The 24,748-nt window shown below is 35.8% G+C and overlaps 1 protein-coding gene across 1 annotated transcript; it reads right to left on the bottom strand.

Annotated features, from left to right (window-relative positions):
• Positions 1 to 84: 84 nt before the first annotated feature.
• ldb3b (LIM domain binding 3b) lies at positions 85 to 24,537 on the bottom strand. The gene is made up of 9 exons (XM_038282547.1): positions 24,243 to 24,537; positions 17,326 to 17,477; positions 15,818 to 15,893; positions 7,671 to 7,693; positions 5,928 to 6,125; positions 4,272 to 4,295; positions 3,163 to 3,332; positions 3,005 to 3,041; positions 85 to 722 (listed from the first exon to the last, which is right to left on the bottom strand). The coding sequence occupies exons 1-9, from the start codon at positions 24,336 to 24,338 to the stop codon at positions 629 to 631; spliced, it is 870 nt and encodes a 289-aa protein (XP_038138475.1). The 5' UTR covers positions 24,339 to 24,537; the 3' UTR covers positions 85 to 628.
• Positions 24,538 to 24,748: the final 211 nt, after the last annotated feature.

Here is a 24,748-nt window from a genome sequence, read left to right as displayed (position 1 = left end):
GTTGCTCCATAAAAACAGATCTTCTGCTCTGTGCTTTAATTTTTTTTTGTGTGTTATGTCAAACCCCCACACCTTTATGTAGAGTTAATAAAACATTTATTCACATTGATATCAGTACATTTCCGAGTGCATTTTTACATACTGTTGTGCATATAGATAAACTGTGTATTCCTCTTGCTGTCACATCTGACAAACATGCTCATACAGTCTTTTTTTTTATTCATAAATCTTCAATTTATCTCCAGGAGCAACAAAAAAAGAAAAAGAAAAAAAATAGCATTTGAATATTTGTTTTCTTTTGTACATTTTCCCTTTAATCTAAGAGAACTCCAATAATCAGGACATTAAAAGAAAGAACCTAAACATGAGAGAAGGTCTGAATAGTCGGCAGATATATTGACACCTGAAACGTATAAACACATAGCGTTCTCATACTAACATGTATGCATATTAATACATTTTTAACTAATCTAGGCAACAGCTATAGCTCACTCTCCTGGGAAGTTTCTCTCTTCATTTTCCCTCATAATTTAACTCCACCTCCTGTTCACTCCTTGGATTCTTCCCATGTTTACATGTCCTCCTTCTTTCTGTTACTTCCCTCGCTTTGATACACCTCTCCTCCATTTTACTGGATATTGAGGATCTGTGCAGACAATCCGTTGTGCCAGTTCTTCAACTTGGCGAAGCGCGGCCCCTTGACCTCTGACTCAAACCGCTCTCTGTTGGTGAGGATGACAGCAGAAGGCAGTGATGTCAGGGAAAAGGGTTTACGTTATCATCATCCTCTGATAAAAAGGCATGCTTCAGCTTCTGTTCTAACTTTGCATGTTGGTTCTTATTTCTATAAAATCTGGTCATTAAAAATCCTTTTGTATTGATATGCACAGATATTCACAAATGTCTTTAAATTTTCCCTGTCTTGAATACCCATTCTGTTCGATGTGTGTCTACATGACCTTTAAAAGGGACAAGAGAGCAGTGACGTGCGGTCAGGGGAGGCAGGTGAGGCAGTGCCTCACCAGCCATCATGGAAAGAAAGAAAATATATAATCATAAAGTAATTTAAATTGTTATATTCATCCGGTGGTTTGTACTAAAAAATATTCATTTTTCATGTAGCTTCACCAATTTCGATTTTTATTTGTTCAAAATCACTGAATTTTCTTATTTTCCCATTCAAATGCTTGGAAGCGATGCCGGTGAGGCAGCAGCGAGCTCTGCCTCACCTTGGATTGCGCAACCCCTGGCTCTGCGCTGGCTGCAAAGCGGAGAGAGCATGTTGCTGTACGGCGTCAATAAAATAGTTTAAACAAATGTAATATGTGAACTTATTTCTAATAATTTGGCTTATGTATATAATGTACAGAGCTTTTTGTCACCAACTGTGTTTGTGTAACGTGTTTCGTGTAATGAGCGATTATAAACGGCAGAGAACAAGTTCGAGGTGAGGCAGGCAGTTCTCTTGCCTCATGGCAGGGGGTGCTCAAGAGACTGAAAACATAAGGCAGGAACAGGACGGATCAAGGAAGGCTTTCTTCCCTGGCAGTGATCTCCATTGAGACAGAGAGACTTTTAAAACTGAAGGAAGATAAGGAGGACTTCTATTCATTTATAAGTAAAGGTAAGACAGTAATAACATTTATTTTGTTTTGTTTTTTAAGGAAATGTGTGTTTTGTGAGCTACAGTTTGTATGTGTAAGGATGCAGAAGTGAAACATAACCTGTAAACTGCTGTCAATCTATGCATCTATTTGCAAATCTGATTCTGATGACGTCAGTGCCTCACCAGCTATGAACCTCACCGCACGTCACTGCAAGAGAGTAATACTATAATAAAAATGTCCCCTCTGTACATTTCCAATACTAGAGTATGCAGGCTACTTAGCAGAGTTTTACCAGTCATATGCATATATTTCATGGTATGAGTGCAGCAACATTGTAAACCTTAAATTGTTGAAAATACAGGAGAATTGTGACCTGAACTGTATGCATTGGGTCAAATGTTGTATCCTTTCATAAGCTTCTAACAATCATTTACTTGAATTATGACCTATTACTACTGAAAGACCTAGTTTAACAAATATTGGCACTTTGTGATGCTCAAAAAACTCACTTTGTCACCTTCAAACCATTTGGTGCTGTTAATAGTTACACTTTCCATGTTGGAGACCCAATTGTGACCAAGATTAAGATGTTGTTTCAATATTTCCACTCATCACCATCATGTCTTCTGTGATGTGAAGTGCACCAGTCTCTCATTTTTTCAATTTATGTTACTTTTAGCGTAAGTACTTCTTCTTTTAGAGTTAATTTGTACAGGACTCATTGTATAGCTAATAACATAGTTATCTTGCTCTCTCTTAAACTAGTGTCATATGCCAAACATAACATCTTATTAGAAAAATAACCTTTCTAATAGACAACGTTTTTGTAATTTTTAACTGTCTGAAAACAGAAAAAAGGCTCAGTCCAATTTGACGTCCAACAGTAAGAAATGAAGGTGGATTATTTTTTTATACAAGGCATATTAAAAATTATGAGATGGTTTCAGGTTACCCTGTGATTCAACATTTAGTAATTAGGTTAGAACAGCAGGAAAATAAGAAGAAATATTTTTCTGTTTGAATCTAGGTAGTTTTTTGCCACCCGCTCTCTACAACATTGCTCTAGATTATTGAAATTTGCTGAAATTTACAGCCTCTTCAAGGTTCTATAGGCAATGTTTAATCAGGCTGTGGTCAGGGCTTTGTATGGACCATAACTGAAGTATCAGTTTAATTTTTAAACTTTTGGTTGTAGATTTGAAACTGTGCTTTGGATCATTTTCCAGTTGACAACCGACAAATGCTATTTTATCTGACTGCTATATACTGTATTATACCGAGGAGCTTAATGGATAGTGCACAGGAACTGAGGTGGAAAACAAGCCCAAACCATCCCGCTATTACCACCGTGCTTGGCAACTGGTTTTGTTTAAATAAAAAACCCCTCTAAACTTCACCTTGATTTCTGCAGCGCTTCCTCATCTGGATCTTGCACTGTGAAGAGAAAAGTACAGAGCAGGATTTAAAGGCCCAGAAATGCAGTGAAAATACAAATGTAGAGTAGAGAGGAAAGAAATATGCCAGGGCAAAGATTTGGCGGTGCAGGGGTACTGACTGTATTCAGTGCCAGTGATGTGAGCTAGCATCCTGAAGCTTTTCGATTGCAAGTTGGCAGCACGGCGAGCCCACTCAGACATGTCCTGGTTTTTGTCTGCTGGCCTGATCACTGCTTGGTAGACAGGAGAAGCACAGTCCACCACTGGCTCCTTGATTGGGAGAACTCCACTGCAAGAGTGAGATGATGCTTAGTCATACAAAGATGTAACATCTTAAAAATAGATTTATAGATATAGATTTATATTAGCTTTCTAATCCCAAAGGGACATTTTTGTAAATGTGGTTCAGAATATGTATTGCTTAGTATTAGTTATTGCCCACTAGGGGGGCACTAATGATCTGTTTTACATCTCAAGGAGGTCAAATAATACCTATCTGCTTTGGAAGCCAGAATCTGTTAATTGAATAATAGAGTAAACGTGTGCTATAATTTTTTATTTGGTTTGTTATATTAATAAGGTACAAAGTTAAATATGATTATGAAGATCTGTGTCAAAATTTTGACATTAAAAATCTATTGTTTTGTGACTGAACTCATGATTATACAATTTAATGAGACAGTTTTCTGTAAAACACTTCAACTGCACCACAAAACATCTCATTGCTACTAAAAATGCTGTCCAGTAACATTATGTTTGCTAAAGCAGGACTTTATTCAATCTACTGACATAAAAATCTCTTAATTTTTCTTTTTTTGCTCTGTTACACATGGATAGACACAGGTTTCTTGCAGTAAAAAAATTCAAAGCAGCATGACTAGAGCCCATTTCGCATTCTCCAGAGGGTACTTGCTCATAACCTTCCAGTTCTATTAAATCACATTGGCAATGCTAAACATCTTAAACAAAAGCTGCAGTTTCAGACAAAGCTCAAAATACTTGAGAGGATGCCCTTAAAGGCTCAGATTTGGATGGTTTGTGCTTCAAACACATCTATGCACAACTTATTATGAACATATAAAAGCACTTACATAATGAAGTGAATAAAATGAAGGTGTAGGATTCTTGGAGCGATTAGTTTATAGTCCATCTGAAGCAATGCACATGCTGCTACAGCACAAAGAAGCTGAGTCTGAGGAGAACGGAAAATTGATGCTGTTGTACTCACGCCAAAGGAGAACCGGCCTCCTCGCTGGGGCCATGTTGGGGAAGGACGGATGGGGTGGGATGTTTGGAGGACAGATCATAGGACAGGTTGGTTTGTTTGATGGAATGAAGAGAGGAAAGTGGGTGAAATGCAAATATGAGTATATGGCACAGATATCGACAAGCCTAAAAGGGATTATGTGATTCTGTTTGTATGGTATTGATCTGGTCCAAATATGATCACTACATAGAAATGTGTGCAACTACTATTTAGCAAAGTTTTCTTTATTATTATTGTTCAGTTATTCTACATAAATAAGTAGTTAAGGCATCTGATCAGGATCAGCAACATTGAGCAGGAGAGGGTTATTGGGCAGAGAGGTGTCTAATTTTGTTCATCTCACCTCTGTGATCCAATTAAAGTTAAGCAATGGATTCATGGAAAAAAAAAAACACATTTTAAAACTATCAGACCCAACATTAGCCCAGGGATCTTAGAGGATAACAAAAGCTATAAAAATATTTTTGCCATTAAGCATCTATCAAAGATTCTCAAATGTTGATAGAAAAATATACAAAAAGATCAGAATTTTTTTTATTTGTTTGGTTTGTAAATGAAGTAGACACCCCGTCTACTTTTAAGACAAGGTTTAAAAGTTTTCCTATTTGATAAAGCTTATAGTTAGTTAGTTTAGGTTATACTGAGTAATCTATGTAGTTATGCTGCTTAAGGCTTAGACTGCTGGGGGGCATACGTAGGGACCACTTTTCATTATTCTACCTAATTCTATCTCTAATCTCCCATTCTGCTATATTTGCTAGTCCAACCCCTAACTCTATGTGTTCCCTTTCATCCATTTGATGAGTGCTTCTATTTTCAGTTTGCATATCTGCCCCTTTCTCACTGAATCCCAGTCAGCCTCGGCAGATCACACTGAGCACTGAAGGTTTACTTCTGTTAAAATATTTTTTTTTCCTTCCCCACTGTCGCTACATGCATGCTCAGAGTAATAGGCTGCTGTGACAGTCATTGCAATAGCTGCAATCAGCTGGTTTTCCTTAGATAAAACTTTGAAGCAATCGAGCTGTATGATCTGATTGAATTATTTTTGTAAAGAGCCTTGAGATTATATGTGTTGTGAATTGGCACCATATAAATAATCTGAATTTAAATTAAAAGAAAACTATACCTTATAGTCTTAAAAGCATCTTACGCAGAACCATAATTTGTTAGAGTGTTCTTTCAGTAACTTATTCAAATATATTTATCTTAATGCGATTTTAAACCTGCCTGTTTTAATTGCCAGTCACACTCAGATTGACTAAAACAACAAAGCAAGACACATTTGGCAGGATTGAACACTTTGTTTATGAAGATATCAGAGTAACATTAGCATACTGAGCAGAAGAAATAGCTAGCTGCCACCTATACATCACAGTCCTCTCTAATCTGTTTGACACTTTAATGATGTGATTGTGCTAAAAATGAGACGATGTTAATGTGTTTTGTACTAAATATATCAAATTTATTGTTGTTGTAATGTGACATTTTTTCCTTCCAGTTGTTTTAGACCTTCTTTTAATTACTTGATAAACTGACTGAATGTAATGAAATATTAATACACGAAGAAAGGAGGTGAAGGAATAAAATTGGATTAATTTTGATGTTTCGTCTCACCTGTCGTGTCCTTTGGCCTGTGACTGTCCTGCAATGGCGTCCATGATGGCGTCCTGTGAGTACATGCTGATTGGTGTGTTGTACTGAGCGTGAACGATAGTGGCTTTTCCTCCCGGGCCCCTCACTTCGATGGGTTTGTGGGTAGACAGGGCTGAGTCTTTCAGAGCTATGGGGTTGAAGCTGGGGGTGTACTCCATGCTGTCAGGTCACAGGAAGGTGTGGGAACAGGTCACAGATCAGGGAGTCAGTGAGGGGTATGATTTGACCTTAGAGGTCATCAACCCCAAACATACAAACCAAAAATAGAACAAAGATGTAAACAAACTACTCGGCCTACCATAATAGATCATACTTTATTGAAATTACTAGCACAAAAAAAATCACATCACACAAAGTAAGGTAAAAGGACAAATGCTGCTTTCAGTAAAATGACAAATATTATATACAATTGCAATATTACATAGGACCAATTCGATTTTTTAAGATACAAAATTGTTAAATAAGTGACTGCCCGTACTTTACAGGGCAGTATTACATTACATCCGTGGTCAGTGCTACTTTTACACAAATGATCTCATCAGTTAGATTTTACTGTGTGAGATGTTCAGAAAACACAGGATGTTTTATTAATGGCCTTTAGCTTGTTTGAATGTTTGGGTTTGGACATAGTCATCATTAAATCCAGAATTTGTATTTTTTTTAAAGTATGTATAACAAGCTTTTCAATAGAAGAAGTGTCTCTTTCTTCACTGAATCCTTCTTCTCCTCTAGATTCTGGGACCTTGGTTTCTCGCTCATTTTTTTAAATATGGCATTTAGTCTGGTTTAAGACTGGTTTAAAACAAAGAATTTGACTATTGTAGCTCATATCCTATTTATGTCTTTGTTTGGTATTTCTGAATAGATTGATTCCAGCTGCAGTCAGTAATCATAGTTGGATCTGGCTTCTAAACGCTCAAAGCTTATATTACTATAAGCTTGGAGAGTTATGAAGCCTAAATATTACTATATTTGTTGCTCTCGCACCTCTTTCTACCAAACTTTTACCTTCCTGAGACATCATTAGTTAAACTTTTTTTTTATTTTCTTTAGTCCAACTGTTTTTAATATTTTTTTTTGTTTCTGCATTTTTTATTTTAATTTTATTTTTTTTCCTACTCGCTTTAATTCTGTTTTATTTTCCTATGTTTAATCATGTAAAGCACTTTGTACTGAATTGTGCTATACAAATAAATTTGCCTTGCCTTGCCTTCCATCTAATTACCATCGTCAGACCTTTCATGGCCTGCCCTCCTTGTGTAGGGTTCTAGTTCATGTCACTAACACACCTGTAAAGTCTGCAGTCTTTCCAATTATGCTAAAGGCCATAAAATACTATTTCAAATGAAATACAAATATACTAAAAAAAAAACATATTTTTTTCTGTGATATGATTTATGTAATATCACAGAAGAAACATTTATATAAGTTTATATTCAGGTTTTACTCATCAGATAAAAAAAATCAAAAATGTTTTCCTTTGAATAAATTACTCTGCCTGCAAACCTTTAAACTATAAGGATTGAATTATTTAATTAATTTCAAATTTCTGTGATGCTCTAATTTATTGAGATGCACTGGTTTTATCTTCAGACATGAGAAAAAAAAATAGAGTAGGGCACAGATTTCTATCCAGCCGGGATATTTTTAATTTAGAACTGATTTAACATCAGTTACATATGGAAAAAATGTGGCTATACTCACTTTGCAGCTGTGTTTGCAATGACCTGAAGGAAAACATAAGAAAAAAAGAACACACAGACAAAGAGAAACAAAGAGAAGGTTATAGGCTGATAACTTTGATAAGTTCAGCTTATTTCCAACAATATTCTTCTTTTATCACATGTTTAGGTCAGAACCGCAGCTATTTACCATCAGGGAGATGTTTCCCTGCTCCTATTTTATCACCAGGCAGGAATGACTGACACCAACAGAAGTGTTTCAGTCACATGATGCAGGACAGATTTAGCACAGAACAGACGGAAATATTCACAAACGTGGTACGAACTACCAGATCCATTTATGTCAGAAGTGGAAATACATTCTGCAGCTCTGCAGGTGCTCTCTATCTCTACAAACGGTCTTAACACAACTAAATCACAGTGGTCGGTAGCTACACACTGAAAAAAAAAATTACTTTGGATCAACTTAAAAAATTTACTGTAATTTGTTACACCTAAATTTATTACTTTGTCTCAAATTAAGTTTCTGATGTGGTTGAAACTATACATTTTGATTTACTAGCAATTTATTTTTACCTTAAGGAAATTAAAGAAACTACATTCATACAAAGTAAAACTATAACTTCTAACAGATCATAAACAAGTTTTATGCTTTTCTATAATCTATTTTTTCTATTTGAAAAAATGAAATCTGTACCATTACATACAAGTATAAATGTAATTTGGAATAAAGTAGTGACAAAAATGTAAAACTGTATTTATTTCAAAGAATAAAAACATAATTCTGATCCAACTATATTGACCACAGACAGGATTTAGAATTCATGATAACTTAGAGCTTGACCTTTAGTTGTTAAAAGATCATTAGTTCGATCCTATTTATTTTTAAAGCTAAGCTGAAGTTCCTCTGAGTTCGTACAATCGTCTCCATATGATAACAGAGCCATTTCTCTTGATGATTGCAATGCCTGCCCATCATAATCCTTGCTATTCTGAAACTGAGCAGACTGCGTTAGTTGGAACAGCTGCCTTGCTCATGGTGGTGCTGTGCTGCTCACACCTATTTTCAATTAGTCAGGTAATGAGATCACATTCACGTGAGTTACAGCATTTGGAAGGATAAACATCTAGTGACACTATTATCTTTGACTTGAAGTAGATATTTACTTGGAAAATAATTGTTTTAGTTGATTGTTGCTGTGATAAGGGATTTTTAATTCCGGGTAAAGAGAAATTATTGGTTTCAAACTACACATGCATTTTTTAAGTTGAAACAACATCAACTTTTAAGTTGACCGAATTAAATGGACATTTTACTTCTTTCAGTGCAGGTTACTTTTAATGATTTGCATACATTTCTTTTTGACAAAAATGTACTTTTAGGAGATGTTTTCTTTCACCATAATTTATTCTTTTACGGATAATATTTTAATGAGATATTGCATATTTTAGTTTAATTAATCTTTTTTTGTACACAGGCATTGTTTTCTTATTATAAGCCTTCTATGACACATGGCAGTCATACTAATATACAGTAAAATGTATATGTAGTTTACCATACACTAAAATAAAGTACATTACATACTGTAAGTATTGTTTTCATAAGTTTTATGCTGGATTAATTAGATCAAGAGATGGGTTTCTTCTACTTGAGTTTGACATTTTTTTAATTGTGCGTTTAATTATTAAATTTTCATCTTTTAAACACCAGGCTTTACAAAAAAAAAAACAACAACAATTATGTCTGTTTGATTAAATCATTTATTAAAAGTAAATCAGATGCTAAGATAAGTTACTCCTTTTTTTACTTTTTTTACTCCTTCTTTTACAGTTTCTTGAAATAAATAAAGATATGTTGGTGTAGTGCTATTCTCACTGAAGTCCAATGTTCTGGTAATTTACACACCTCTGAATTTAAAATATGTTTCTTTTATTAAACTGTCACTACAAACATGATTCAAACAGAGCTCAAAAATAAGGTACAACATTGATAAATACTATACATGCTTATTTGCCTTTAACTAATACTAGTGCAGAAATATTCCCGTACTCCCTGTACAAATCAACTCGGTATTAAGCAGTGCTGGAAAGTAACAACGTACATTTACTTGATTACTGTACTTAAGTACATTTTTTGAGTAACTTTACTTTTTTGAATCATTTTTTGGGGGGGAACTTACAACTTTTGTTCCACTACATCTTAAAGTTAAATGTACTTTCTACTCCAATACCTTTCTAGGAAGCTGCTAGTTCCTTGTTACTTTTGGCTCATCTTAGATTTGTAATCAGCTGTTGCTGTTTTTCTTACTTGAAATGTAATTTCAAAATGCAAGATAGCAGCATGTTAGTGCTGATGAACAAGATAGTAACACTGAACAAATGGGAGAAACTATGGGTAGATATTATTAATAGTATATAAATTCTATCAAGGCATTTAAGTGGTCAAGGTGTTTAATAGGAGGAGTTCTCAAAGCAAAGTTGTGTTTTTTTTCGTGGTAAACGAATTCAACCTCGAACCTCTGTTCCATAGTGAAAGTGTGAGGAGAATCAAGACACTCCTGCTTCCTATTAATAAGAAATTATATTTAAAATAGCTTTCCTTTTTAGTGGCATTTTTATGCTGATGTTCTACACAAGTGGTGTAGGATTTGTAGCAGGTACACTATATTGCCAAAAGTATTTGCTCACCTGCCTTGACTCACATATGAGCTTAAGTGACATCCCGTTCCTAATCCATAGGGTTCAATATGACGTCGGTCCACCCTTTGCAGCTAGAACAGCTTCAACTCTTCTGGGAAGGCTGTCCACAAGGTTTAGGAGTGTGTTTATGGGAATTTTTGACCATTCTTCCAGAAGCGCATTTGTGAGGTCGCACACTGATGTTGGACGAGAAGGCCTGGCTCTCAGTCTCCGCTCTAATTCATCCCAAAGGTGTTCTATCGGGTTGAGGTCAGGACTCTGTGCAGGCCAGTCAAGTTCATCCACACCAGACTCTGTCATCCATGTCTTTATGGACCTTGCTTTGTGCACTGGTGCACAGTCATGTTGGAAGAGGAAGGGGCCAGCTCCAAACTGTTCCCACAAAGTTGGGAGCATGGAATTGTCCAAAATGTCTTGGTATGCTGAAGCATTCAGAGTTCCTTTCACTGGAACTAAGGGGCCAAGCCCAGCTCCTGAAAAACAACCTCACACCATAATCCCCCCTCCACCAAACTTTACACTTGGCACAATGCAGTCAGACAAGTACCGTTCTCCTGGCAACCGCCAAACCCAGACCCGTCCATCAGATTGCCAGATGGAGAAGCGCGATTCGTCACTCCAGAGAACGCGTCTCCACTGCTCTAGAGTCCAGTGGCGGCGTGCTTTACACCACCGCATCCGACGCTTTGCATTGCACTTGGTGATGTATGGCTTGGATGCAGCTGCTCGACCATGGAAACCCATTCCATGAAGCTCTCTGCGCACTGTTCTTGAGCTAATCTGAAGGCCACATGAAGTTTGGAGGTCTGTAGTGATTGACTCTGCAGAAAGTTGGCGACCTCTTCGCACTATGCGCGTCAGCATCCGCTGACCCCGCTCCGTCAGTTTACGTGGCCTACCACTTCGTGGCTGAGTTGCTGTCGTTCCCAAACACTTCCATTTTCTTATAATACAGCTGACAGTTGACTGTGGAATATTTAGGAGCGAGGAAATTTCACGACTGGATTTGTTGCACAGGTGGCATCCTATCACAGTTCCACGCTGGAATTCACTGAGCTCCTGAGAGCGACCCATTCTTTCACAAATGTTTGTAAAAACAGTCTGCATGCCTAGGTGCTTGAATTTATACACCTGTGGCCATGGAAGTGATTGGAACACCTGATTCCAATAATTTGGATGGGTGAGCAAATACTTTTGGCAATATAGTGTAGTTCTACACATCAATATATCAGGTGGTTTCCAAAAGTTACAAGGTTCTATAAATTACTCTGAAAATTAGACAGAAATTTACTGATGTTAGAAAATTTAATTTCTATTTTTCAATACTTAAGTATTTCAAATGCATGTACTTTTGGATACTTGAGTATTTTCAAAAATTAGTACTTCAATTTGAGTTGATGTTTGACCGTGTAACTTTTACTGGTAGTGTAGTTGAGTAAGATTTGAATATGAGTATCATTACTTTTAGTCAAGTACTGCTGTTGAGTACTTCGTCCTCTGCTGGTATTAAGTCAGGTTCACATTGTGGGATTTCTTTCCACATAAGGAAATCTTTTGCAGTCAGTATCATAAGAAAATCTTCAGTTTTGTCACAGATACTGATGCTGCCTCAATTTATTGTGGTAAAGAAAAATTTCTGTCAAAAAGAAAAGCTCCTCATTTTATGAATGTCCAAAGTTTATATGAATCTGACCAAAATAATAATATCCAGTATTCAGGTAAGATCACCTTTTGGACTTTAACAGGTTTTAAGTCACAGTAAACACCATAATTTTTTACGTACAGTATGTCAGCATTGTAAATGCTCCACAATGAAAGAATTGTTTTCATTTTACGTCTATTTATACAGGTTGTCTCATTGAGATTCAATATCTCAGTTACAAGAGAGACCTTTTTTGAAAAAAACAAACAAGGTTTTCCTATGTCTAAATAAGCTTCTAAAATCTGATTAAAATGGTTACCTTCTTTTGGACGTTTTCTAAGGCAAGTTTTTACTGAGAGGAAACACAAATGTAATTGAAGCACCCAGTGCTTTAATCACAAATGTTCTAAGATCTTTCAGAAGGATTCTTAAAGTGTCACTGTGGAGAGAGAATTCTGGGTCTCCCATTTTTACCTTAGAGTTGGATAGATACAAAAACATTGAAAATTATGCTGTTTTTTTAAACCACATTAAAACACAAATAAACCCTTTTATGCAGTTTTGTTTTCATATTAAAAGCATATTTCAAGCCTTTTTTCCATGTTTAGGCAGAGGAAAGTCTAATTGCTTCTATTTCTAAAATAATACTGTACTCAAATGACAGAATGTGCATTCAACTATGGCAGCTTAATTTAATTAGTCATTTGAGCTGCATCATTAATTTTTTAAACAAAAGCAAGACTGAAATTTAGAAACACCGTTGCTATCATAATGCTATTTACTAACAAACCTTTAGATGAGGTTGTTAGCAGCTTGGCAACAGTAGCTAGCATAAAATTTTAGACCTGTGGTAACCGATATGGTAACTAGGGTTCACAGATTTGGCTGAGAGTTTCAAGCCTAAAATACATGTACAGTACTTGCCCATTTCAGTAGAAACTAGCCCAAATGTTAACCTATCTTGAAAATCATTACAGACGTATACAACTACAACATCCAAAATAAATAGGTCCAAATCTGCACTGAAAGATAAACACACCCATGATGTCAACCCAAATGGTAATGACCCTCACCAATAGCCTAAATTTTGGAAAATTAATACTGTAAGTGCTTTAACTTTTCAAAATTAGCTTCTTCGGGACAGAGACTTGAAAAAGCAATATAGATGCATTAAAGGATTCACTATTTATAAGCATATCACACATTTGGAGAAAGAATCAAATGAATAAATTAGCTCTGATCTCCATCAGAAAACAGTTGCATGTTGAAATGTTACAATTATTCCATCCATCCATCCATCCATCCATCCATCCATCCATCCATCCATCCATCCATCCATCCATCCATCCATCCATCCATCCATCCATCCATCCATCCATCCATCCATCCATCCATCCATTTTCTCCTCCACATAGTGATCATACCTGCCAGCTGTGTGCAGTGCTGTTGCGAACTGTGGCTGTCTTTTAGACATGCAAAGTAAACTTATTCTGCTTCACAATAATCTCCATAGTGGATGCCAGTAGCACAAACAGAATGCTGATCTAAACAGGGCGATCTGCGCCACATTTGGTGCTCTCAGCTCTCATTCTTACAAGATCACCTGAAACATTCCTACTATTTTCTTATTTTATATCTTTGTAAATCCTGCCCTTTGTGTTAACATCTACCAGTAGATGTTATGACGGAACTACCTAATAATAAACAGCAAACACTTGTTTTGAGGATATAATATTACATATTAAACAACATAATGCAATTGTCTGTAGTTAAATTATTTTAGCTACCCAAAAATGTTGATATTACCGGTATGTGTTTTTAGATGGGAAAAACATACATCTTAAAGACACTTAGCCTTTCCCTTGCTTTCATATGTTTTTACAAAATTGAATTATCTTAATGCAAACTAACATCACAAATCATATAATAGAGCCATATCATGGATGTATACCAGCTACAATTAATACTTTATACAGAAAGTTAAATACAGTATTTATCGATTCGGCAAGAATTTTTTCTCTCTGTACACTAATAAAAAATATATAAGACATCTCCCTATAGACTCGTCTTTTTTCCTTGGCTTTTGGCACAATTTGAGAGGTTTATCTTTGTTTTATTCTGTTTGTATACTAATATATATTTTATACTTGATCCTTTCTATTTTATAATTGCATTGTGTTTTATGATTGTGTACAGCACTTTGGTCCTGTCCGGTGTATAAAGTGCTTCATAAATAAAGATGGTATGTCATGGTATAGACTGGGGGTGCCTTATCTTTGGGACGGCATCCCGGGGATTCAGGATGATGGTTTGAAACCAGAGCGGAAAGTTCCATTACAGAGAGCAACAGCTGCTCTGACCTATCAGGGTGTGTGTGTCCCTGTCCTCTGAGAGCTGGAGCCACTGGCATGAATGAGATCACCATCCTTAACTCTGCCTGCTGCTTGATTCCTGAAGCCTGGTGTACTTTTGGCTGTTACTATAAACCAGCTCTGCCCCAGAAGGGAAGGACATTAACAGAGACTGATACCTTGGTGTGATGTTAGCCGACCAGCAGGTTCTACTCCAAAACACATCCAATATAAATAGTACTTCTGACATTCAGTGTCTCGCAAAGGTATTCGTAGTTATAGTTTTATTTATGGATTGTTTTCAAAATTCTCAAACAATTTATAATTTTTTTGTAAATGCAATGCAGCTATATTTAGCCACCTTTACGTTCAAGTCCCTAAATGAAAATTCAGCGTCTAAATGCCTACAGCTATAACATAATAATGAAACTGATGAGGATCCCGCAACCATGTGAAAGAGTATGAGCGCAGATGTTTATATTGCCATGGTGCTGACAGTATCATGCTGTAGGGATGTGTTTCTTTAACATGGATAAGAAGGACCATGCCGGAAACGTTATGAGGTTGATCCAGATTATCATCTAACTGATAATCTGTGGTACAGTAAGACTTGAAAACTCCCTCCATCGTCAAAAGGCTGCAGATATTCAACAAAATCCAAAGAAAAAAAAAACAAGCACCAGTCTAGTCAAACATATATTACCAAAGTGGTGCTTTGCCTTTTAAGAGGAATGAAACATCATCCTAAAGCAGCACAGAACCTCTTCTATGAGAAGAAAATGTTCTCTGAAGCCTCCATACTTGTCCCAAAGGCACAGCGCTCTCACGTGTGATACTATTTTTGAAGATTGCACAGAGAAACATGCCTGGCCTTCAACAAGGTAACAGAATAGCAGCAGATAGAACTACAGTTGAACTAGGATCATTATTACAAGCTGGTCTGAGACTCAACACTAAAGGTTAAGCCTCCAGGTTGGGAGGGAAGGAACACAGAGACTTTTTTAAAATAAATTAATATTTTAATGAAAGAGTAAAAGGACCAGACCAAGGAATAAAATGTTTATAAGATCAAAAAGACCATACAAATTTTTGTTCCTGGTTATTTTTTCTTAAAGTCTTATGAAAATTTATAAAAAGGAACAGATGCAGTTGCTTAAAAATCCTCAGTCGTCAGTAATTGATTAAAGACAAATGCAACCCCTTACTGTAAATCTTCAATGTGTTTTTAGTGTAATTAAATGTAGCATCTTTCTTATACAGGTGCTGGTCTAAAACCTCCTTGCAGTAGTTTTTTTTAGTTGCACTATGCATTTCTAACACTAGATGGACCTCTGAGCCTGATGATATAGAGCAGTTCCCAGATGTTGTCACTATCATAAGCAGACAAACCACACAAACCCAGATTGTAAAAAAAAAAACATTACTGGTTGATTTATCTGATTGTTTCCTTGAATACAGATCGGGAGTGTGTTGTACCTTCTGGTGTGGGATGACGGGCATTGGTGAGTCCATCCTTGGAGCTGCCGTGGGAACTGGAACAGGACGTCTGGATCTATACATATACAACACGTTTTATTTTCACAAGTTATTGATTTGACTGAGATTTATTTTCCCATCTAACTTTTAGTGGTTTGAGCTGCCGAAAGGAAAGGAAATAGGCTACCACAGTTTTAAAATAACTTTAAATTACTTTGATTCTACTCAATAATGGCTCTTGTAGATTTTAAGTGTCAGCCATTGAAAATCCCTCAAGTCTTCTGAAAAAGTTTTTTTATTGATACTTAAAACTTGCAGGGGCAGAATTTTTTTCTCAACTCTAAAACATTCTTAAAAAATAGCCATGAACGACTAAGACCACCAGTGTCTATAAAAGCAAACTTAAAATATTAGATTGGCTTTAAGATGGCTTGTACGGATAAAGATAATTTATTCCTTCTCAAACTTGTTGTCTTTGGGTTTATTAAACTTTAAATTTGCTTCATATAATTTCTAAATAACTTTGTTTGTTTTTACTTGTTAATATAAATATTATAATAGCTTCCTTTAATAAGTTTAAGGAAAATGGACAAAATATCCAGACATTAAAGAATAAACGCCCCCCTACATATGTATAGTAAAAAAAAATAGAGGAAAACAAAAATTTAATTAAAAGTTTTATTTTTACTAGGAATAAGAGATGATAGAGTATAAACCTACTTCTGCCATCATCCTTAGTTTCCTTCTTAAAAGGTATGATTTCCCTAATACTTGTACATATTTGTTTTAAACCCACACACCCTACATTCAGGCACCTGTAAATCCATTTTGCTAAACAAAACTGAAAACAAGAACATTTTAGTTTGAATTAACTATAATATGAAATGTAAGCTAACTTTACATTTATATAAATTTGTACATCTAACATTTTTCTGGGAAAACTCAGTTTTCAAACATATTTTTTATTGCTTTTGAAAGAAAAATCACCACGGCCCATCTAGTGGATGCTCTGACGTTCTGTTTGCACAGAGCAGCTAAGCCACTGTCTACATGTCTATCGCCATGGTAACAAAAGTAGACTATAAGCACTATAATGCTCTACAAGTCTCTCTTCAGTTCTTATTCTTACCTCACCACATTCCTGCCTGGAATAGCTACCCCATCATTCAGTTATTTACGTATGACTTAAATCATGCCCCTGTATGTTTACAGGAACCTTGTAAAAGTCTCTTCTCATGTGAGCAAGGCCTAAAAATCTTGGAAGCTTTATTAAGTTTTTAATTCAAAGGTGTACATTTTTTATTTTAGTTTTTAGTTTTTTTTTATGTAGCAGCAGAGTTGGCTGCCTTTCAAAGACCGGAGGCAACTAAAATCTGGACCTGTAGAAATGAAATTACCAAACTAATTTATTTCCACATAACATCCTATGTTGAACATTTTCCTGTGCTAGTCTTCATCAACTTGAACTAGTGTTTTTTATTTATTTTTCAGGCATGCTTGTCGCTTACTTCTGCATGGTGAGCGTAAGTTTGTTGATTGCTGACTTGATCTTGTTCTGGGCCTCCAGGTGGCTCATCCCCTCAGTGCTGACCCCGTCGATGGCTGAGATGATATCGCCCTGGACCAGAGTGCCGCCTGCTGCCTTGCTGCCAGGGGTTATCTAGTGGGTTATGAAAAGCAAATTACACACACTTCGAATTCTATATTATGATTGTACTAAACAATCCACCAAAAACAAAACAGTTCCTTTCTGTCATACATTTTTGGCCCCTGGATTTTTTTAACAAACTATTGCTATAATTAACTTGTATCAAATGCTATATTTCTTTTATTCCATCTGTTGGCAAATCTGGGTATTATTAGATACTTTTCTTTTTAACTCAAAGAAATTGAAGAGTGATATGGAGGATTAGGAGTGCCACAATAAAATAAAAAAAAATCCTAAAATAACTATTTAAATATGTCAGTAATTTATTCAAACTGTCAACAATTACAGCATTTATTTCAAAAATATATAATTCATTACATGGCCCTCTATCAAATATATTGATTTTATTCTAAAAAGTGAATATCATTATTTCATGATTTAAGAAAATATTTCATGCTCCTGTGCAGAAGCAATATATTCATTTATTTAACTGTCACATATCCAAGTTAAGGACCCTGGACTGGAGTTGACTTCATAGCTGCCAGACTTCAGAAGAATCGATATTAGCCCCGCCCACTGACCGGGCACACTTTACCTCATTTACACTTTACAGGCCAAACTATGTATATAAGGAATTGAGTTAATAAGTAAATTCTGATTATAATTTCAGTTCTGATAGACTAATGACACATTTATATAATTATTTCAGAAGTGTTTATTCATTATATTGTGTAATTAAATAAATAAATGTAAATATGTTATTACATGAATAAATATACACTCAAATAATAAAATGTAGAATTGAATAAAGAAATGTACCATTTGTTGTACCATTAAATAATTATATGTATAATCTATACATAAATGGTACATATAGTTAAATAATTATATAATTAAACAATGGAATATACGTTGAACAATGAAATTTCCAATTGAATATCCAATTGAATAAACCTTTTTGAAATCGTTAAATCACTCTTTCAATTAAGAACTTCCCTCCTTATTTGTTTATCTCATTGTGTCACCCAGGTAGACTAGGCATGAAATTAGTTAAACTGTAAACTCCACCCATCAAACTCAATAGGGGGGACTAGGGGCGCTCCACAGCAACTCTTTTTTTTTTTTTTTTTTTACTTTTTTCAGTGATTAAGTTGTTTTAATATAGATTTTAATATGTTTTGTTGTTTACTTTATTTATTGTTGTTATTTGCTGTGTATAACACAGAGTTAATATTCTAGAAGTAATATTTTTATTGTGTTTTAAACTTCCCTGAAGAATATATACTTTACGTGGAATTTGACCATAAATCCTATTCCAGTTTTAGGTCACTTAGGACTGTCAAAGTTATTTATTTTCAATGTTAGTAAAATAAGCTATGGTTTTTTTCTTATTCTTTAAAATACTTTCAAAAGATTTTCTTTTTATATATAGTTAATTCCCTTGACTGTAGCAGCCATGGGCTTTCAAGCTTTTTTATGACATGTTTTATAAGATAACATAAAGCTGAGAATTCTGCTATATTTTTTGGCAAATATGAGGAATTAAATCATTTTAGATGCCATTAGATGCAAGTATAAACACTATGGGAATGTCCAGCCATCAGAGTGTTCAGGAAAAAGATTAATTTTGAGTCCCAGAGTGAGTTTGGTGCAAGATGTTCAGATAATATAAAATATAATATAAAGAATCTTAAAAACACAAACTATTATATGAAAGTATCAAAAACTTGATACATGAACCAGTTTAAATAGAGGTGATAACATACAAAGGGATGTCCTGTAGTGGGATGAAACAAGAGATAGAGTTTGTCCATGATAATAATAATTATATGGGAGGAAAAAGGAAGTGAATTAGAGAGGTGTCAAGTATATACCATAGAAATGCTTCCTTACCTTCCTTAAGTAGAAAGTTTGGCAATCTAGACTTTATTTGAGTAATTATTTTTTTTTACTTTTACTTTCTACTCCTTACATTTTATAAATAGACTTGTTTGTTGTGTTTCATTTAAACTCATTCACATTATGGTCTGTTGGTATTTAAAAGAAATCAAAAGCATCAAATTAATTTGTTTCATCCAGACAATTAATTTCTTTGTGGTGCACCGACTTGTTGTTCGCCATAACCAAAATAAACAAACAAGATACAGCACAGTTAATTTGGCACTGTTTTCATTAGTTATAAAGCTAAGAAAATTATGGAAAAGGAAATTATCATCCAGAATTGTAAATAAATGTTCCTTTGAAGGGTGAGTATTGCAGTGTAAGGTTTAAAGTTTCTGTCCTTATTTTTGTTTTTTTTGTTAATTACTTTTATTTTATACTTCAATCTGAAAAACTCACACAGAGAGAAAAGATAATTAGAAGAATTTATTGATAAGAAAGTATAGTCTTTGGCGCTCAGACCTAGGCAGGAACATTCATGCTGAATTATGCTTTAACATGCATGAGTAGATGAATGTGAATAGGGATGTTCCCCCCGGCCTGAAACTGGTGGTGGTTTGATCCGAGCTGGTTGACAAGGTGATCTGCTGGGCAGAATTGTGGGACTAGAAGACTGAGGGAGCTGACGCAGGTACCGTGAACTGTCCATGATGAGCAAGCATGAAGCGACAGTGGAGAGGAAAAACTCCCCTTTGGGAAGAAACCTCTGGCAGAACCGGGCTCAACATGGTGGTCTTCTGCCGGACCAATGCGATGAGACGAGGGATGGTGACAACTGGGATTAATACTCTCTGATGAGGTTGAGGTGAAGTTGTGTCATGAAGGACGATTCAGCTGCGATGGCGGAGAAGGGGATGGAGGTGGGTGAATTGTCGTCTGAATCGAAATCCGACATTGCGATTGCAGGATAGCGGCTGGGGTGAGATTTGAGGGAGTTTATAAAGTGGAAGCAGGACGCTGATTGGGCTTCGTGGTGGAGTAGTTCGAAGCTGATTGGATCGCTTCAGAGACGGATCAGCTTCTGATTGATGGAGGTAAGTCAGAGTTTCTTCAATTGAACTTCCGCTAGAGCTTCATTTTAAGTAGTTTTGAAACTAGTACTTTTACACGTTACTTGAGTGAAAACCTTAAGTTGACACTCTAACTTCTACAAACGTCTTTTAAAACAGTAGGATTTATACTTCTACTTGAGTAATAAACATAAATACTGTTGAAGTACAGGGTTGGCTGTATTATGTTGTGGGAATTGTTTGCTGCATGAGGGACTGGGGTACTTCACAAAATAAATGACATCGGAAGAAATAAAATTATATTAAAACTCTAAGATGAAGGCCAGGAAGCTAAAGCTTGAGGGCAGATGGGTCCTCAGGTGGAACATGACCATAAACATGCAAACTTTAAGTGTAAAAGGTGTTTGGTGACACACTATGCATGCACCAAATACACCAAAACCCACATATTTATGTTAGAATACAGCAATATATGGCAATCGTTCATTCTGAAAATGTTTACTTGGTCATTTTTTAACCTGATGTGTAGTGCTTACGCATTCTCTTGGCATCAAATGTCATCTTGGACTTTCTCTTTCTTTTAACACCTCCTCTGGAAGTTATTTGGCTTCATTACTTTGTAGTTTACTCAGTTCCTGCATGCATTGCATCTCCGGTCATACAATCTCGTTGGGGTACATACTTCAAAAGCTTTAGTTTACCAACATATAGACCAAAACCAAAATGTAAAATATTATAAGCCAATAGGGCCCCATAAGTGATGACAGTCTTTGTTTGTAACCAGATTGAGCTCTTGGTGTAAATATTTGTAGTGATGGTGCGTGACTGATCCCGTTTAAGGATAACAGGGTTCAAAGGTGATCTAAGTCCTATAGACAGTATACCTGGAAAAGTGTATTTGAATAGAGCAGACACAGTTACAAAAGTTATGTTCTATTATGAGAAACTTATGGAGAGATGTATAAAATGTTTATTTCAAATACCTTTATTTTAATAACAACCATCCTAAAGATGACATCATGCATCAAAAAATATATTTAATGATGGACAGAGCCAGCAAAAAGGTTATGATTAATGCATGCAAATATCTGTATGAGCTGTATGTTGCATGAATTTGATTGATCTCAAAGTGAAGCCTGGGCAGAATGTTAAAGTGAGCTCAGAGCAGTACAGTGTTAGTCTAGACTTACAGTCAACTCATTAAAGAGTTAAAAATAAAAAATGCTGTTGATGCCTATGGCTTCATAGTTATTGACTCTGCTGAGCCAAATTTCATTGCCCCACACACAAACACCTGCCACTGACCTTCACAAAAGATAAATACTGCTGAATATAAAAAAGAGAAAATATATACAAATTTTAACCAGTTTTCAAAAACCATCAGTCTTTTCAATCAATTTCATGTCTGTAATGCGTCCTTTATCAGGCTCTGAAGCCTCTATGCTTTGGTCTGCTCTTTGCACTCTTTTACTGTATTTGTAACTATTTGAATTTAGGGGATGATATCTGGGTGTATCAGGATGATCAGTGAAAAGGAAATGGACCCTTTTGGAAAAATCTAAGTAAAAGTAAGTAGATAAGACAAAACTCCTCTTAGGAATCAAACAGATGTTAGATTTTTCTGTTTTTAAGCATTATTTCATATAAATTAGAGCCCTCTGCAATTTAACAAGATAAATTTAAATCAGTTTAAAGCATAAAATGTACTGTAGCTACATGAAACCAGGATTAACGTGTCTTACCATAAATAGCTTGACCCTGTTTTAATGATAAAATATATTTCACCAAGATACATTTTTAATTAGTTATCTATCTTGACTAAATTCAGCTAACCAGAGACAATAAATTTGATTTATTCAGAGCCAAGAGAGAGCTTTTAAAGTGGCTTAGAATGTGGGAATTTACATAAGAGCTCTTATTCATTATTAAAATATTTTAAATCATTATTTTTTCCACTGTTTTTTTTTTGTGCTTTTTCTAACAGTATGTAAGGAATGATCTTCCTTCATGTTGCTTTCTTTTATTGGTTCTTGGCAAAATCGGATGGAAATCCAACCGGCAGAGTTACGTCAAACTGTAATGCCACCCTGAGCTGTCATGTCAAGTCGCAGTGTTTTATGTTATTTTAACCTGCTGGGGTCCATTACAACCAGGAAGGCGGCGGGGGGCCAGAAAAACTTTAAAAGAACAGGTGTCAGCAGCTTTGTTTGGTGACCGAAGAAGATGGAGATAGGGGAGAATTGACCCCCTTACAGGTGAGCATCTCACCTTTATTCACTCACCTCCTTCATTCATCTGGTCGTTCACAGGCTCAACTCCAGAGGATGAACTTGAAACTGACCAGCAGTGAGGAATTAAGCTTACTAAAGGTAACACAAGCTGTCATTAGCATTTAGGCACTCCTTACTTCTTTCCCACCCCTCCATCCATCTCTCCCTCATGCTATTTAAAGCCAATGCTTTCAATACAGCAGCAGACATACCAGTGTTCTGCTTAACTGGGATTTGCTACCTTAAATCATTCTTTGTTTTGAAGTTATAGTCACTGGATAGTTTTTTCTCTTTTTTTTCTCTTAAAAAAGCTGTATGGGTCACCTCCAGAGTGCCAAGATAAAGGGGGGATGGCACAGAAATATAGAAGAAAAAAAAAGTTCAACGCTATGTTTGCATGAAGTAAGTTTAGTTTTTCTGTTTCACCCATTTTGGAGAAGTCACCTGTTCTGTGTTGTGCCCGGTGTAAACATAGTTTAAAGTGTTGAAATTAAAGGTATCTAAGTACGCTTAACTTACTCAGTTGCTATCAACTCCTTACAAAGTTATTTTTGCATTCTGACTTCATTCCATAATTTCTAAGTCTAAAATTCTGATCTATATTTATACAGAATGTATTTTGACAAAGTCCTTAGATCAAACTGATCAATACTTTTAGGCTGCAGATGGAAGGTTTTGCCAAGAGCCACTGGATCATATAAATAAAAGAAATGCACACAAACAAAAATAATCTATCTATATACTTTTTAATATATATTTTGCGATTAATACAAACTGCTATATTGTAGTAAACTGTATGCTTTGCTTTAGAATAATAGAGGCAGAACTGCACTATATAAATGTGCAGATGAGAGCTTAAATATAATATAGTATGTTATATTTCTAGTACCATCCATTCAGTAAAGGTCAGGACAAGAAGCTAAAGCTCACAGAGAGTGGAACAGACATCTTTGTTGATGGTACATAAAAAGTAGACTGAGGAAATGTGCACCAGTTGTATTGTCATGGCAATGTTGACCAATAAGATTACAGTTTTAAACTGTTCTAATGCTCTTTACTGGTGGGAGCACTGATTAAATCTCAAGGTTTTGCAGGGAAAGTTGAAATCTCTGTAAAATGTATGGTGGCTTTTCTCCAGTGCTGCTCTATTATGGAACTATCTCCTGAGATCATATCAGAGCCTCTTGTCTTCATCCCATATGGTGATATTACATAATCTCTGTCATTAGCCACTCCCTAATCTGTAAATTGCAACCTTTCCTCACTCACAATGCATCTACTTTTAGTTTGAACATGCATGAATGTGAGCTGCAAAGAGTTTAATTAGGACCTATTTTTTTAGACTAGGCCAGTTGTTTCAAATCACCAAATATATTAAAGGCAAAACATATGTAGGGTATATAAGTTTTACAGGTTAACAGGGATAATGGGCCAGATTTACATGCATCCAAGAGAAAAATGTTTAGCTTCTGCCTAGAATCAAAAGCACATTGCTTTCTGCTTTTCATTTCCAATTTTCTGGAGAACCCTCAGTCAGTGAAGTTCTCTTTCCTTACCCTGGAGATGGTGAGGGGCATGTTGAAATCCTTTCCTCCCTGTAGTCTAAAGCCATATGGAGCGGGGCCATTCAGAGTCACTGTGTATGTACTCATCTTCTGTTTAATGTCAGCACTCCTCCTGCTAACAACTCCTTCTGTCGGTGCACTTTCTCCCCCTTATGCCTTGTTGCTGGTTATCCTTTTTGTCCCAGTCCCTGGTGCCCTGGTGGGTGCTGGCTTCTCCACCCTCGGTTAGCTTCACAGCCGTCCCTCTTCGTCTGAGTCCAGCTCTCAGTGCAAACACTACAGGGGGTGGGGTGATGGTGTTTGTGTGGGTGTGTGATTGTGTGTGTGTGGGGGGGTCAGGCGCTGTAGAACCTCTTAGACACACAAAAAGGACACTCACATACGGACACAGAGGGCAGAGCAAAGCAGAGCAGTTGACGATAAACAGACCCTAAAACCAAAAATCATCACGAAACACCAAATTTGTGAGGATCTCAAGCTTTAAATGTTACTAACAA

The sequence above is a fragment of the Cyprinodon tularosa genome, unplaced genomic scaffold, assembly GCF_016077235.1.
Source record: "Cyprinodon tularosa strain WSP-4 unplaced genomic scaffold, ASM1607723v1 ctg185, whole genome shotgun sequence".
In the NCBI taxonomy this organism is placed as follows: domain Eukaryota; kingdom Metazoa; phylum Chordata; class Actinopteri; order Cyprinodontiformes; family Cyprinodontidae; genus Cyprinodon; species Cyprinodon tularosa.
Note: the sequence above shows the minus strand (reverse complement) of the source record. Positions and strands in the feature narration are given on the sequence as shown.

Bases quoted from the DNA above. Each gene is read 5' to 3' on its own strand.
- ldb3b (XM_038282547.1), bottom strand. From the start codon at position 24,338: ATGAGTACATACACAGTGACTCTGAATGGCCCCGCTCCATATGGCTTT. The intron at 17,478-24,242 runs GTAAGGAAAGAG...ATAACCCACTAG, and splicing joins TGCCCCTCACCATCTCCAGG to ATAACCCCTGGCAGCAAGGC. The intron at 4,296-5,927 runs GTGAGACGAAAC...ACATGGCCCCAG, and splicing joins CAGGCCAAAGGACACGACAG to CGAGGAGGCCGGTTCTCCTT.